Source organism: Lissotriton helveticus, chromosome 5_1, assembly GCF_964261635.1.
Source record: "Lissotriton helveticus chromosome 5_1, aLisHel1.1, whole genome shotgun sequence".
NCBI lineage: Eukaryota > Metazoa > Chordata > Amphibia > Caudata > Salamandridae > Lissotriton > Lissotriton helveticus.
Genome location: NC_136065.1, coordinates 940,266,925 through 940,283,723, shown reverse-complemented (window position 1 = coordinate 940,283,723; position 16,799 = coordinate 940,266,925). Strand labels below are relative to the sequence as shown.

The window sequence follows — 16,799 nt, the reverse complement described above, 5'->3', positions numbered from 1 at the left end:
CTGTATGTAGAAGTAATACAAAGTATCGCAGAAGATCCCAAAAACCGTTAGCGTCGAAGACGCGGAAAAAAGGGAACTGACGTCATCACGCCGGCGTGGGCCTGATAAGGAGTCGGTGACGTCAGACGGAGTCACGCGCGAGGTCGTACTCCTGTGACGTCGTCGGCGTGCTACGAAGAAAATTTCTGAACGTTGCTGACGCAGGGGGATATTCACAAGGTGAGGAATCCACACGGCAGATGTATCTATCAGAAGTTGTAGTGCAGTAAGCCAACGTAAACTGGTGTGAATCAGTACCTGAAGGTGCTTCTTTACATATCGCTGTGCCATGGAAGTGCTAGACTTAGGGCCTCATTACGATGGCGGTCGGACGAGCATCCAACCGCCATCCCCAACCGCCATCACTGCGGGCAGGAACCGCCCAACAATGAGTCGGCGATCCCGCCCACCCTATTAAGATACGACCACCGCGCAGGCGGTCGTAAAATGCTTTTTTCTAATGTGGCTTGTGCTGCGGCCAGGAAAAGGGGGACGATGTGCCCTACTTGGGGCCCCCATAGTTCCTTTCTGTTTGCCTATTCATGGCGGTGGGACAGCAATGAACAGGCAGCCAGAAAGGGCCTCCATTGAAGGGATTAGCATTTGAACGCCGCCCCAATGTGCTCCTTGAGGCTGTTGGAAGCGGCTATCTTCCCCCCGGACATAATCGCTCGGACCACTGGTACTGTAATTCGGCGGTCAGACAGATGACTTGAATGTCGGGTGAACCGCCGCCAACAGCCTATCGGTGGTAGTCCGCTTGACATCAAAATGAGGGCCTTAGTTTCTGCTCAGGGAAGGTCATTCCTAACATCACATTTGAAGTAGACGAAGTGCCGCATTTGATTCCATGGGAATTTCAAAAAGCTATTCTTTTGATAGTACATTTAAGGCACCTGCTCTGGCGGCTTCTGGTACTATTGCAGTTCAAAAAGAGTGTATGCCAAACCTTTCTGTCTCTAGGCCACTTCCATTAATGGGGACTTTCTTAAAAAGATACTTCATTAGAAGATACCTTTCTTGTACACCTGCAGGTCATATACGTACCATGAGCACAGCCTAGATTGCTTTGAAGTAGCTTGATCAGCCAAACCATTTTCCTTGGTAGCTTTTCCCAGCTTGATTCCTCCCCACCCACTCTGACCCATCTTAAATCTCTGAATTTCTAACCCAATCTGTCAATCTTCCTCCCACTATTACATTTTTTCTTCACTAGCTTTTTTAGAACAAAATACTCCCCATCTTTCAAGCACGACTTGTTACTTCTCCATTCAAGCCGGGTCCCATATTTCTTTTAAGATGTTGTGTTTATGTGCAGAAGTAGTTACCCCCAACTACTTGCTACCATAAGAACACCACTAACAACTTGACAACTGTCGACGTAGTGTTTGGATTTTTAAAACACACGTCATGACTGCAAGTTTTTTTAAAAACTGTGCAACGTTAGAGAGTTGGTCTTTGTGAGTCACATCTACGGGAATCTGACAACACAGATGCTACACCTTTTCTGTGAATTGTGTTGCTGCAGCATGTTAGGCTCAAAATATAAAACACAGTGGTACAGAAAAGGGATTTCTTCTGGGGCATTTGAAAGTTATCTTCAACCTCATTGACAATAAAGCACACCTGACAGAGGCAATGGTGCTATGAGCATCAAGTGATTGAAGATGCTATGGGGCCTATTATCAAGGGGGGCGATGGGCAATTTTCGCCGCTTTAGCGGCCGTTTTCATCCGCTAGGCGGCGATAATACTATCGCCCTATTAGCAAGCTGTCGCTAACAGCAGTTAGCGACAGCTTGTAGGCGATAGCGAGCGGTTTGGGGCCCGCTTTGCATGTCAGCGATATTTATCGCTAATGACATGCAAAGTGGGCGTACCCAACCTGTTAGCGACTGAAAGCAGTCGCTAACATCGCTATCGCCTATTACCAACACAGGCGTAGCGATGGAAATATTCGCACTAAGCGCGAATATCTCCAAAAACTAACACCTGCTCAGACCAGTTCTTAGCCATTATATCCAATGGGAGGTGGATATAATAGCTAAGGGCCAGATGCATCAAAGGGTTTTGCCCATTCTGTGTCTATGGGAAAATGTGTTCATGCATATGGCCTAAGACCCTGTTAGCGATAATGCGTGAATATCGCTGTATTCTCAGAGATATTCACGGATTTTGACGCTATCTCCGGGAATTTTATCGCTTTTGAGATAAACGTTGCTAATAGCACGTTATCTCAGCGATAAAATCCCGTGATGCGCGGCGATAAAAAAATTGCCGCTAACCCTACTTAGCAATCAATATCGCTATTTGTTGATAATATGCCCCTCTGTTTTCAACCCGAACCAAGTATGCGGAGTCTTGTAATACTGGGATATTTCCGCTCCCTCCTAAAATAAAATAAAGCAAATTCTAGCTCAATGTTGTTATTTTACTAAAGCCAGAAGACAAGGGTGGATTTAACATCTAAAAAAATCTGTTACTTGCCTTTTTCCCATGGTTTGTTTTAAACGAATATATATTGTGAAGTGCCATTAAGTAAAAGGGAAATACATTAAAGCAAATTATAAGCCAACGTTGGTTAAAGGAATAACTTCTCTTAACACGGTAACAAATCTATTTTGTAATGTTTAATCATCAGCCTGACAGCTATAACACAGTAATCCATTTATTAAAACAAGGGAAACGTGTAATGTATGCCCCCTATAGATTTTTCCTAATTTAGAGGCACCAAAGATGCTAGGTACACCCACACCGCTAGGATGTTGTTAGGGTAGGGGTAGATATACACTGACACAGCAAACTCCGTGTTGGGGATTTCTGTGACATGAATCCCGGTGTTATACACAGCCTGTGTAATCGTCGGTATATCTGTGTAAGGAAGGCGAAGAGGAAATCCGTCCAGCTAAAAAAAACGGAAAATAAAACCGTTAGTATCAGACAGTAAACACCGCTGCATTGGAGCTGAATTATATCATCATCATATAGCGTTTAGAATAATGAAGTATGGCAAAGTGCGCCGAAATACTTTGCATTGAATCAAAGGTAGATGCAGACATGTTTGATTCACAGCACTCACAGAAGCAATGCTAATTCGCATTTGTAAATAAGCGTGGGCTTTTCCTCCAAGCCTCTGAAATGCCATCTCTATGTTCTGGCATTGTTGTCTGACTTGGCTGAGCACAGACATGCCCCTCGGTGTAGCATACTGGGTTCATAATTACACTCGTTTAAATCTCGTGCTATATTTACCATGAACAGCCTAGGAGTCTGAACATTTTTTCTCCATGAAAGGAAACATTATTGTGAAGGAGACAAGAGAATGTTTGAAATTCTGAAGCATCTGAAGCGCACAAAAACAAACGGGTACTCGTATGGTTGTAATGGATGGATGGATGGATGGATTGAATCTGGACATCATAAATAAACCATGAGCTGAAGTAAAGCCACCAGTGGGCACTGACTGGACTTAAACTGCTTAGCTTTACATTTCGTGAATAAATTCTTGAAAGGCAACGGACAGCAATGAGAGACAGTGGAGTCATGCAATTATGTGGCTGCTGCCTTTAGCACATAATTATAGATTTACAACAGTTGCCACATAATTCATAAACTTCACACAAAGAGGTTGTTTCTGACTCACATGGATGAAAATATTTGTGCCAGAGAATGTGCCGCATAATGTTTTTTGCAAAATAATTTAGATACGTTTGCCATATTATCCCTATGGGTCCTACCAGTGATATAGCTCTATAGTGTGATTTTAGGCCTGTCATTATAATCACGGTTCCCTTTGAAACATAGAGTTTATATCACTGCATTTTATGTAATCAAAGCACCCAAACATGTAATTAATACATATATTATATATTTTCCAAGTTGTGCTGGTGTGGCTGCTACTTTGTCAGTCGTATCTTGCACCTGCAGCTGGGATGGGACAATAGGGCTAGGTCATCTGTAAAGTCCAGAACATTGAGCTATATTCAAGGTTTCCACTGAATCCCATTGGTTCTCCTTGCTGTGAACTCAACATCCACAAGGGATAAACCAAGATCCTGAAGGCTAAGACGGCTAGCACTTCTGCAGTCAGTCTTGCAGGCGATGCACTGGAAGAGATTGAGACTTCCCCTACCTGGGTAGTGTCATAGACAAGCAGGGTGGCACCGGCACCGAATTCAAGACAAGAATCAGCAAAGCATGGGACGCATTCATTCAGCTAAAGAAGATCTGCAGCTCCAAAGACTTAACGTTGCAGACCAAGATCAGGCTTTTTAACACCAAGGTAAAATCGGTCCTTCTGGATGGAGCAGATACTTGGAGGGCAACTGACCACCACCAGTTCAGACCTTCTTCAACACAAATCTAAGGAAAATCCTCCAAATCTGCAGGCCAAACCCTATGTTAGAAATGGGTGTTTCTGGTTGTCAGAGTATGCACCCTGTACAAGCAGGAACGACCACTCTAGTCAGGGTAACCTAGATAAACACTAAAAGATAACCTGTCCTCACCCTCTGGTAGCTAGGCACAAAGCACTCAGGAATGTGTAAAGTATTTGTACAAAACACACACACACACACACACACACACAGACACACACACACACACACTCGAACACAATTAAAACACTACAAAAATACTGCACCCAGGGATGGTAAAACAGATTATAATTTTATGAGTAAAACAAGACCAAAATGGAAAAAATACAATAAGTAGAACCGGATTTATTACTTTTTAAAGATTAAATCAAATTATAGTACTCAGAGCCTTAAAGGGCCAACCAGGGACATATGGATCGTTCTAGACCAGGGTAAATTCAAACTTCAGGCTTACCACGATGGAAGGGAGGTAGGCTACAGGACTCACTCAGGTCCAACTGAAAAATTACCTTGGATGGAGGAAGCGTTGACGTCAAAGACTCGAAGCGAGGAGCAGAGAAAGCAAGGCATCGTCGCCAATCACGTGGATGCAGGCGAGGTGTTGGTTTCGAACCATGCAGTCGATGAAGTCTTCGTCGATGAACCCCTTTACGTTGCAGGTGAAGTGTCATTGCCAAGCCGAGCTGTCTGTCGCCGTCGAGCCACATAGTCCGTCGAAGTGATGTCAATGAGCTCCTGCTTCGGCGTCAAAGGGCAACACATTGGTTCTGATTAATGCAAAGTCATCACAACGTCGGTTATGATAGTTATGGACAGCAGAAATCACCTTTCAAGGACCTAGTACTGGATTGGCACCACTTGGCAGGGCAGGACTCACAGATGTCTGAGTCCAGGTGCTGTTGCAGAGTTGAAGGAAGTCTTTGATGGCGCTGAAACATTAGAACAGGGGGCATGCCAGCAAGCACTTGGATTCACTCTGGGTTCAAGTAAGATGGGTCCAGTCTGTGGAGTAACATAGGCCCAGGCACCCCTTGAGGAGCTAGGGGGTCCAAGATCCAGGGGCCATGGCCGGACAGCTCCTGAATGAGTCAGAGGGGGCCTCTCCACGTGCCTTGCAGGGGGCCCCCTCAAGTTTTGTTACACCACTGGGTCCTCAGCAGGGCAGAGATCCCCAGGCAGCAGAGCAGCACAACAATGCAAAAAAGCAGTTCTTCTGGAGAAACAGTAAAGCACAGTGGCAATCCTTGTAGCATAGCAGTCTGTACTCCTGGTAGAGTTCTTCACAGGTCCAGTACTATACTGTCTTGGTAGGGTCAGAGGTCCAGTACTTATACCCAGTTGTGCTTTTGAAGTGGGTGTAACTTCAAAGCAGGCCCTTGACGTGCGCATGTTCCCCTTTCTTCCCCACCCTGGCTCCAGACTATCAGTAGAGGGTAATCAGCCCTTTGTGTGGGGAACAGGGCACTGCATATTCAGGTGTGTCAGCTCCCCTCTCCCTTCCTGCCCAGGAAGAGGTATCATAATGCAGATGAGTTCTCTGTCACACCTTCCCTTCCTGTGTTTGTGACTGTCTAGATCGAATGCACAAAGTGTAGCTGTCACCTACCCCAGACGTGTATTGGAGACAGATTGCAAGGTACACAGAGCAGAGAAATTACCACTTTCTAAAAGTGGCATTTCTATTATAGTAATGTTAAATCCAACTTAAATCCAACTTAGCAAAGTAAAGAGGGTTTATCATGACCATTTCAAAGATATGAAACATGATGCAGCTACTCCTTTCTAATCCGGAATTACCGCTTAAAATGGTTTTAAGGAATTCACAATGTTAGCCTATAAAGAGGAGTAGGCCTCACAGCAGTGAAAACTATTTTAGCTGTTTGTCCCTACTGGAACATGAAAGAAATAAGAGTACATGTCCTACCTTTTACTTACACAGCACCCTGCCCTGAGAGTTGCCTAGGGCTACATTTGCTGTGACTTATGTGTAATAAAATGGGAGTTTAAGGCTAGGCAAGTGGTTTTAACTGCCAAGTTAAAATAGCAGTAAACTGCACATACTGGCCTTGTAATGGCAGGCCTGAGACAGGTTGGAAAGGCTACTTGTGTGGGTGGCACAATCAGTGCTGCAAGCCCACTAGTAACATTTTAATTTCAAGGCTCTGGGTATATGGTATACCACTTTACAAGGGACTTACATGTAAACTAAATATGTCAATTGTCTATACACCAATGTTAACATGTTTAGGGGAGAAGCACATGCACTTTAGGATTCGTCAGCTGTGGTAAAGTGCTCAGAGTCCTGAGGCCAACAAAAAGAAGGGCAGAAAATGAGGAGGAGGAAGGCAAAAAGTTTGCGGTTACCATTCGGAGAGGGCCATATTCTAACACCTCATCAGCAACAGCAACCTATAGCAGCAGACTTTTCAACTCCCTGCTCATGAAGAAATCATGAAAAGATGCTGGGTTGGATAAGTCACACCCTCCGTAGCTGCATCAAACACCACCAGGTAAGCCCTCTCCTGGAAACCTCAAGGGAAAAGGAAAAGAGAAAGGCATAGAATACCTGGCATTGAGGCCTCGAAGCTGACTGCAAGGAGATAGATGGGTCAGATTGAAAGAAAAGCACAGGGCAGAGTTGACTGGAGAGTCCTAGTTTATGGCCTTTACCCAATGAGGGGTATTAGGCACAAGTACGTATCTATTATCACTGAAAAAAATCAAAAGGCTAAAGTGATGTTATTGTTAGATGTTGAAATAATATACCCCCTGCTGCACACTGGTGAGAGATGTAAGGAGTTTGCTGCAGGCGCTGGCAACAGTGGGACCCCCTTTTGCGCACTGTCGAAAGCCAAACCAATTTCTCTATTGGCAGCCAACTCCACCATAGGGAGCACCCCCCCCCCCCCCAGCTGTAAAAGACTAAAGGCCGTACACAGTAGTTGTTCGGCCATTGTAGAGGTAATCGATCACAGAGCCTGCGCACTACCCTCCAGGTGAAGACAACCCTCTGCGGACACCAAAAACCACATTGCATTTATATATATATATATATATATATGTTTTAATCTTTTGCAGGTTCTGTAGTACTCTAAGCACAAGCTTCCCTTGTGGTACCCCAGTGGCATGGAAGCTTCCCCTGGTGAAGCTTATGGGCAACCGCTGCACCATGGGGGTAAACTTGAGTGTCAGCTCTTGCGTAAGTACCACAATACCACATGGGAGAAACGCGCTAGAATTTTTTAACTTTTGGCCCCAGGGTGGGGTTGTCCCTCTGGATCACCCCCACAAGAGCTATGGGTTCTGGGTGTCTATACCATGTTATGTATATATATATTTCACTATCAGGACATGTAAAACTCAAAAGTACATGTCCTACCTTTTAAATGCACTGCACCATTATATGTAATAAAATGGAAGGTTTGGGCCTGGCAAGTACTTTAACTCGCCAGGTCAAAATCACAGTTTAAAACCGCAAACAGGCTCTGCATTGGAAGGCCTGAGCCACGTTTACAGGGCTACTGAGTGAGCGGTACAACTTATGCTTCAGGCACGCTAGTAGCATTTAATTTATTGGCCCCGTGCACACATAGTGCACTTTACTAGTGACTTACAAACAAATTAAATGTGCCAATTATGGATACGCCAATGTTCCCATGTTTAGAGTACAGAGCATGTGCATTTTAGCACTTCTTAGCGGTGGTAAAGTGCCCAGAATTCTAAAGGCTGCAAAAAGAGGAAAAGACAAATAGGAGGAGGAAGGCAAAAAGTTTGGGGATAACCCTGCAGAAAGGGCCAGGTCCAATAGTGGCCCTAACATTTTCTTTGAGTGGCGGCCAGCCAATCGGATCATTTAGTATTTTGAGACTGGTACCAGTCTCACGGTACCGAAATGGCAAATGGGAGAACAGCTCCCTCTGCCAATCACAAGGCCCTATTATTTTTTAATTTAGAGCACTACAGGACCCCTGCTGGAATACTGAAAGACCAACTGTCCAGATATAGCTTACTTTTTAACCCCTTCATGCCCAACCCAAGCACCTCTTTAAACTCAAATTTCTAGAAAATGTCTGAATGGATTTACATCAAATAATCAAAGGCACTTACCAGATCAAACCCGTTTTGTTCCGTGTAGAACCACAACGCACAACCTGCACACCTTTTTTGCCGCCCTCTAGGAAATAGACCATTCGTTAGTGGCAGACACCAATTTTCTTGATGCTACTAAGGCATTTGATTCTCATGAATGGCCGTATCTATTCACACTGCTGGCCCACTTGCGGATAAGTCCTCAATTCATCTCCTCTACTCAAAGCCCACTGCAAGGCTCAATCAATGGAGTGGTCTCCAACGCATATCAGGCCTCCCGAGGGATGAGGCAGGGATGCCCACTCTCCCCCATCCTCTTTGCCATAGCCATGGAGCCTTTGGAAGCTTGGCCTTCACTCCCCGGGTAATAATGGTTTCGCTGTACGTGAATGATGTTACTCTATATGTTAAATGCCCGGTCGTAAATCTAGATCTACTGATCAGGGAATTTATCAGATCTGGTGAATTATCAGCCATATTCATTAACTGGCCGAAGTCTGTGATTTTTCCGCTCATGGAGACCACCACGCAGTTTCGATTGGAGTTCCCCCTCCGCTGGGTGGAGGAACCGGTGAGGTATCCGGGTAGAAGGCTGAGCCGGGATGCTGATGTTCTCTGGAGATCGAATTACAGTCATTCGATGGAGTGGTTGGAGAGCCGTCTGAAACAGTGGAACACTTGGCCATTGCTAAAATGGTTATGTTGCCTAAATTTCATTATCTGTTCATAAATGCTGTATAGGAGAGCACCTTTATATATGGGATAACATTAAATCAATGTTTTGGTCCCCCCTCTCTTTTTCTTGGGACCCACTTCACAGATTGGTCCAAATCCTTCCATGCTGTTTCATGCAAATTCATCAAACATCACCAAAGTGATGAGCAAAATAAAAAAGAAATTCTGACCTAACTATACCTATACAGCGACAACCGCCGCTGTGTAATATGGTTACGTGTAGGCCTCCCTTTCCAGTGAAAATCAGTTTTTTTTTTGCTAATGACTTTGTGCAATTTGGCAATTTTATTTATGCGAAACTTTAAAAAAATGCAGAATATTCCCTTCCCGGGTTAATTGCTTTTCTCCAGTGTTGCACTGGCTGAGAAGCCTGGTTTGCTTTGTTTTCTCCTGTTGCTCTGACTGCAAGAGCTGGCTTAAGGCACTATCTGAGTTACACAGCATGCTTGTTGAATTTCAGAGCATTCTGCCAAAGTGTCTGCTTATTTTAGCAAAATGTGCCTCAAGATTTATTAACAACTTACAGGTGCTATACGCTCATGAATAAAAGAAGTAGAAGACGGTTTAAAGGTACTTGGGTGCGAAAATGTCCACCAATAAAACAATGCATATGTTGCATAATCACACTTGAGGGTGCAAACCGCCATTATAAATTTTGTCAAAGTAGCACATATATTTTTAGGAGGATATGATAAAATTGTGCTGTGGATGTGCCATCTCGGGTATGAGGAACTGCTAGGTAGATTAGACAACGTTTGGCTGGAATGCACAACAGGATATATCTTCTTTCCTCTGCACAGTTCTTTAAAATGCTGTTAGTTGCAGCGCTTAGAATGGGGTTGTACTTAGAGAATTGTATACTGTGAAAGACAGAAAGTGGAGATGCCAGAAAACAACTAAAAAACAACTTTTCCCGTGTAAGTCATCGTAGTGATTTTCCGAGGCCCACCTGGAGCGTCGGAAGCAGGTGGTGCTTTAAGTTGAATAAGATTAGAAAGGTGGGGCTCCAAAGGGGACGTGGACAAGACTCTCTGGGGCATATTTACAACAGAATGGCGAGTAGGTTGTTCTGCCACAATTGGAAATACTGTGCTATAACATTCTGAAAAGCAGGGATACAGAATGCAGTATGCAACACACATAGAAACAGCAAAAACGGGGAGAAATTTATAATTTCTCCTCGTTGTGCCACTTTAAGACCATGTTTCCATGGTCTTATTTTTGGAGCTGCCCCATATGTATGCCAGCCTTGTAAATAGAGAGGCAGCGTCACAAAGCAATGGGTGATGCGGCGCAACGCTCATGGCAACACCCATTGCCCGCCCCTTTCAAGCTATGTGCTGTGTGAAAGGGCCATTATTTATAAGGCGGTGTTAAGCCATGTTAAGAGGCTTAACCCCACCTTGTGACTAAGGCGAAAGGGTTATCGCAACCAGAACGTAAAAAAAGTGATGTTAAGGTGTCAATAAGCCCTTGTAAATATGCCCCTCCCTGTGTAGCTAGGACCACGGCCAAATTCCCATACATTAGAATCCTGTAGCAAAAAGTTTATAAAATAGACTTTTTTTTAAATAAAAAAAGAATAACAGAATTCAGCAAGTAATAGCATATTTATTTAGCATTCACAAAACACTCCTTTCACGGGCCATTTCCAGTAATAAATATGACAAGGTTTTTTTAGTAAAAGTGTTGGAATTTTTAAACTTTTTAAGTAAAGAAAGCAGCTGCTAATATTACAATGCACTGCATTTACCAGCGTAATGGAGGTTTTCTGACTTCTATCGTTTTTCTATCAACATCTATGCAAGAGCCACTCACCATGCGAAAAGATTATGCACAGTTATAATGCTTAATAGTTTTCTAACCATAGTTCCGCTCTGAATGTTGGATATTTACTGTAGACGTTGGGGAAGAATATAGGGCTATTCGGCGAGAGAACGAAGGTGGAGGCTTAAAAAGCACAAGGAACTAGCAGCAACCAGCGTGGGTACAGGCAGATAGTGAGAGTCAGAAACTGCTAGGGGTAAGTGGTCAGGAATAAGTAGTGATGGCCAGTAGGCCCCCGAGGGGGTAAGGTGTCGTCAACACCTACAGCGTGACACAACCTGCACTCAGAGAGAGGCCGGCAGCTACCTTGGCATGAGCAGACACACATCTGTGGCCCCAGAGGAAGCAGGCAGGGTCTCCTGTGGAGCTGGGGCTAGCAGTGGGCACTTGACCGTGCTCACGGATATACCCCAGAGGAGTTTGTGGCAAGTTGAAGCAGTGAATGTCCACTCACTTTGGACCTGGCAAGGGGCCTCCGCCTCCAACTTGTAGCTGGGAAGGTTTTACTTCTCACCCAGTGCACCACAAGTGGCAGTGAATTTAAATGTTGGCATCTCAAGATGCTTCAAGAGAAATGTAGTTTATTCTCGTGTTTGCTTGGGTAGCACTTTTTCTTGTGGTTTTGAGGGAAAGTTAATCTTTGACTCTCCCTTTCTTATAAGTGGCAATTTAACAAAGATAACAAAGTTTACACACCTTAGGCTTAGAGCATTTAATATGTTATCAACATTGGAGCATACGGTGATTGAATTAACACCATACAAGCTGTATGCCTGCATGGCTTTTTCATGGGCCTTTACCACTCGCTTAGACGAGGTAATTCTGGTTACTCTCAGAATCTCCAGTTGCTGAAGGGTAAATGTAGGTTATAAACATAGGCATTGTGGTCAACCCACTGCCTCATACTTCATCAGTATAAAGGATTCAAATAGGTGGCACACTGTAAAAAGAATATCATGCAGGTTTAAATTGCTATCTAAATACTACAGACATCTTAATTAGTTAACCGAATACAAACCTTATAATCTTTTTTTAGACATTTAAATTCACATTCTTCCATACTGGCACCACTCGCAGAAGTAAATTCCAGCTTGGGAAGGATCTTTCGAAATATAGCAATGCACTGCCGATTCCAGCGAGTTGGATGTTTGGAACGCCATTCCATTAATTTATGTTTTAATGTCCTTTCGACCCTGCATAAACCGTGAAAAGAAAAGGTAAAATAAACGTAGCCATATAAATGCTGAACATTTCTAAGTACAAACAAATCTATTTCCCCCTGTTCATTTTATATTCGGTTTATACTTTGTGATGGCATATATGCAAATGATTCAAACCAATATATTCTATAACCAATAAATAATAATCGTCATGTTGCTTAGTTACTGTTGCAACAGAGAAAGAGAAAGAGGTTGCTGTCTCAAATACATCCTGGCCAAATCACAAAGTGAGATATTTACTCGAGTTATCTTTACAACAGGCTCAGAAACACGCCACCTGGCCCATGGGGGGAAAGTTTAAGAAGAGCTAAGAATGGCAATGATATACCTACCCCCGCAATGTAGTGGTTGGTTGATATATAGCATGCAATATTCTTGTCATGCAATATATTGCACGTGCAATAGTGACCCTCAACCTGGCTATTCTTAGCCAAAACTTGAGTATTTGATGATGCAGAATAAAGCAATACCACGATGATGTGGGATTATCATGAAAACAGTCTGAATAAAGAGGGGAAAGAGTCACAATTGTATATAAAATGTCCTTAAACACCTTGGGATTCATTTATGAGGTCCCTTGCGTCGCCGGAAAGTCAATTTTTGTGACGTTCTGAGGCGCAGGAGCCTGCTACATATTTACGTGGCAGCACTAAGCCACTTTTTTATCTTAAGGCTGCCTCGTAAATCTGGCTCCCTTTAAGGCAGTTTTCTGTTCTCAATATCCACACTTCGGGACATCAGATGCATGACCAAAGTGATTTCAAAATTCAATGAATTGCCCATTTCATCACGAAGCTTGCATTGCTCTACGCTACCAACAGACCACTCTAATGAAGTTGTAGACAAAACCTAGATCTATAGAGCAGAAACTGATACATCTGACAACTACACCTCTATTCAGAAATCATCAGAAAAGAAAAAAAGTAATTGCTACTTCTCTCGCGTCTTCTTGGCATCATACCCTAGAAAGGAGATTTTTTTCAATTATCTCCGAATTTATAAACTCTACGGCTTGCTTAAATTAAACACCTGCCTCCAAATGCATTGCGATGATTTGTCCTCTCGTTATGTGGGTAGAGTCAAAGAACTACACAACCTGATTAGCTCAAGGAAAGCAAGAAACAACACAAATTCCTGACCAGATGCACAAGCTAGAACACCCAACGAAGCACCTTAAATACTTTCTCCTCATACGAGATAAAATCTTTACATAATATAGCATAGCCAAACATCTGAATCACCAGCAGATCATTGCATTTCAGCATTTTTTAAGGAAATCCTTTACATTAGACCTATTGCACAGGTTGCACGAATGATAAACAATGCCTCGCTACCAGTACAATGCCAAACGCCAAAGACCATTCATCAAACCTCTTCTACAGAAGCCAAGTAGGGATGCAAACACCACTGCTAACTAATAACTACTAACAGATGCTTCTTGGATAATTTAGTAGAAACTCATATGCTGGAATTTAATAAAAACTACAACACTCTTTTGGGTCCACACAGGGCAGCTTCCTCCCCTACAAAGGGACAGAGTTTGTCTAATCCTCTACTATGGACCAATTACAATGGGTGTAAAACTGAGCAGCAAAGCCAGCCCTGCACTGGAAATCCTGGGATATCATGACCTCAGCTCTCTTGACTTTGGACTGGCCTCTAGTAGCTCATCGGATTGTGTTCAAAGCACTGTGCATAACATTTCTCCAATAAACATTTCAGACCCACCGCTCTAGCCCTAGCGGAAGCCTTTGATCCAACATGCTCCTACAGCTGAAAGTTCCACATTTCACAAAATTATGACTCGGACGGTGTGTATACAGATTCCAAATCATAAACCTTTTACACTCCCTCGACATTCAGATATGGAATTTACAAAACCACCTTACTTTCCATTAGGCCATAAATAAATATAGATATTTGAATTTTTAGACACTTAAGTGAGCCTCAATCAGCCTACAAGACACAACTATAAATAATTCCATTTGTAAACCCTGACGGAAAGGACACATAGTATACTAACAAGGTGAGGAACCACCAATTTGCTTTGGTATCTTTTGGAATAAAGCTGTGAAGTGTGATGTATCATGTCTCAGACACAATATTAACATGAGTGCGCACACCATAAAGTTCACTTTAAGATGAAAACACCCCATGTCACCCTTCTCTTTCTCATCAACTCACTTTTCAATACGAGCACATATGCAATTGCTCCAGGTAGAGTGACTCAATGCCACAATAATGGCAATTGCCCACTCCACAAAAGCCAGCTAACGTAATACCGAATAACAAGCACGTAAATAACAGAAGTGAGGGAGTCTATTCTCTCCATATGGAGATTTAAAATTGTGCCCAACTCCTTACTTTCCCTCTCTGCGAAAATGTTGAACATAAACGAGGACAAACAGTGCTTGTTATAACACAATTTCCCCAAAAGTGGCTGCAGAACCGTACGTTTTACAAACAGTTCAAATAATGAGTTATATGCTCAGGACTCAGGAAAACAGTGATAAATATATTTAGTGATAATTAGGTCCTTAAAATGTATCAGAACACTTATGAAATACCTCCATCTGGTACTTAAAGCAATTGTTAGAGCAGCAAGATAAGGCACAGTTTCAAAAAGTAATAACGTCTTCACAGAGCAGTATACATTGTCACTCGATTATCATCTTGAAATATTTGAAAAATTAACCAGCTTTTACTTGTCTCCAAATATCAGTTTTCCCTTTTCTCGAAAAATATGTTAATTTTGCCCTGCAAAAAAAAGTCCTATAGAGAATAACTGTATTTGTCACACAACATCGGCTTTGTATTATTATCACCAAACACGCAGTTTGTTCCCAAATACGAGCCTTATACTGACTTCATATAGCAGCCAGTGGCGGTTGGTGACATTTGAAAGTGGTGTAGGCATAAAAGTTGGGTATGGTTTCTATGTGGCGAGGGAAGCAAGCCAGCCTGGTCATGGGGTCCAGGGTAGGGCCTCATCCTGTGACAAAAACTGAAAATAAAATGGCAAAGGGTGCATTTTAAAGCAAAATTATTTAGTGGGGGGCGTGGCCGGGCAAGATGGCCGAGCAGACGTGACCTGCTTCGGCTCCCGGTCCGCGCGACGCTCGGCGAGCTTTACTGGCGGAAAACGAGATGTGAACTGACGCCACGGATAGTCCACGGACGGTGGAACCACTGAGGCACACAGCGGTGGTCTTTTGAGCGGCCCTTGAAGCACCGGGCACTCTGTTTCTTACCGTTCCTGGTCGGCGCCGAGCTCCGAACACAAGATGGCGGCTGGCGCGTGACCCAGCGCGGCTGCCGGGAGAAGCGACCGGCGGCCGCTGCGGCGCCTGAGGGGAACGCTGGGTCTGATGAGGCAGCGGAGGCCCGAGGGGTGAGTCCCGACGCTCGGCCAGCGACTATCTGATCTCTTACTCCCGGGGGGGGGCGGATCCAATGCCTGACTTCAAAATGGCGGCGGATGGGACGCCCTGAGATGGCGCCGAACCTCGTGGGGCTCCACTACACACCAGCAGTCCCGAACATGTCCTGCCCCAAATTGACACCAGAGAGAAGCGCCTTGTGGTCCTTGGGCAGCAGCAACGCTGATGGGCAACGGAGGCGGGGACCGTGGCTTTAACTGATAGCGTCTGCAAAGTGAGGAGACTAGAGAGGGCCACTGCCATCATGGCCGGGTGACTGCGCGCCTAGCGGGCTCTCCTCCTGGAGCTTTAGCGAGGGGGTGTAGAGATACAAGCTGTTACCAGGGGTAGCGGGGCTGCCGGAAAGCGCTATACCACTACTGGAGGACTATACATTGCAGTTCTCTATCCCTGGCCCCACACTGGAGATTTCAAGAGTTTCCCGGGCAAGCTCTGAGATGGCAGGACGGTGTTGGCCCGATTCCTTATGCCTCCGAAGAAAGGCACAAACAAAGGGACTGGCAAGGTATCGGATTTTTTCGCTTCTGCTGACACTAAACCGGCTCTTCGGGGCTCCACGGAGAAGACAACCATGGCCCTTTCCAAGGCAGATCTCCAGTCCATGCTTAAGGACTTCAAGTCGGAGCTGCGTAACGAGTTGGGCCATAAAATCCTCCATTGACCAACTATGTTCGGATATCTCAGAACGCATGGCCTCTCTTCAACGCGATGTGGACTCTGTAGGCGCGAGAGTGCTTGATCTAGAATCACACCACCAAACACACATGCAAGCAATGGGTGAGTGCCAGGAAGACATCCGCCCTTTGAAGGAACAACTCCAGCAAACGCAACTGAAGACCGAAGACCTGGAAAACCGCGCTCGGTGGGAGAACATACGCGTCAAAGACCTGGAAGAGGGCGCGGAGGGACCTGACCTGGAGGCGTTCATGGAAGGCCTCTTTGCGGAGATCTTACATCCCACAGTGCTCAAAATAAAGCTCGACAGGGTGCACAGAGTGGCCCCCCGACGAGCGGCGAACGACGGAAACTGTTGGGAATGTACATATGCACACGAGCTGTCACGAGCGTTCAGGT

The 16,799-nt window shown here is 44.4% G+C and overlaps 1 protein-coding gene across 7 annotated transcripts in view; it reads right to left on the bottom strand.

Moving 5' to 3' along the window:
* Window positions 1–2,714: 2,714 nt before the first annotated feature.
* Window positions 2,715–16,799, bottom strand: part of CC2D2B (coiled-coil and C2 domain containing 2B) — a 1,917,855-nt gene continuing 1,903,770 nt past the window's right edge. For all 7 annotated transcript variants that reach the window (XM_078643430.1, XM_078643434.1, XM_078643435.1 and 4 more), the window contains 2 exons: window positions 12,084–12,258; window positions 2,715–2,943 (listed from right to left, as the gene is read on the bottom strand). In XM_078643430.1, the coding sequence (XP_078499556.1) occupies window positions 2,755–2,943; window positions 12,084–12,258 (364 nt within the window). In that variant the 3' untranslated portion in view covers window positions 2,715–2,754. The remainder of the gene's footprint in view (window positions 2,944–12,083; window positions 12,259–16,799) is intronic.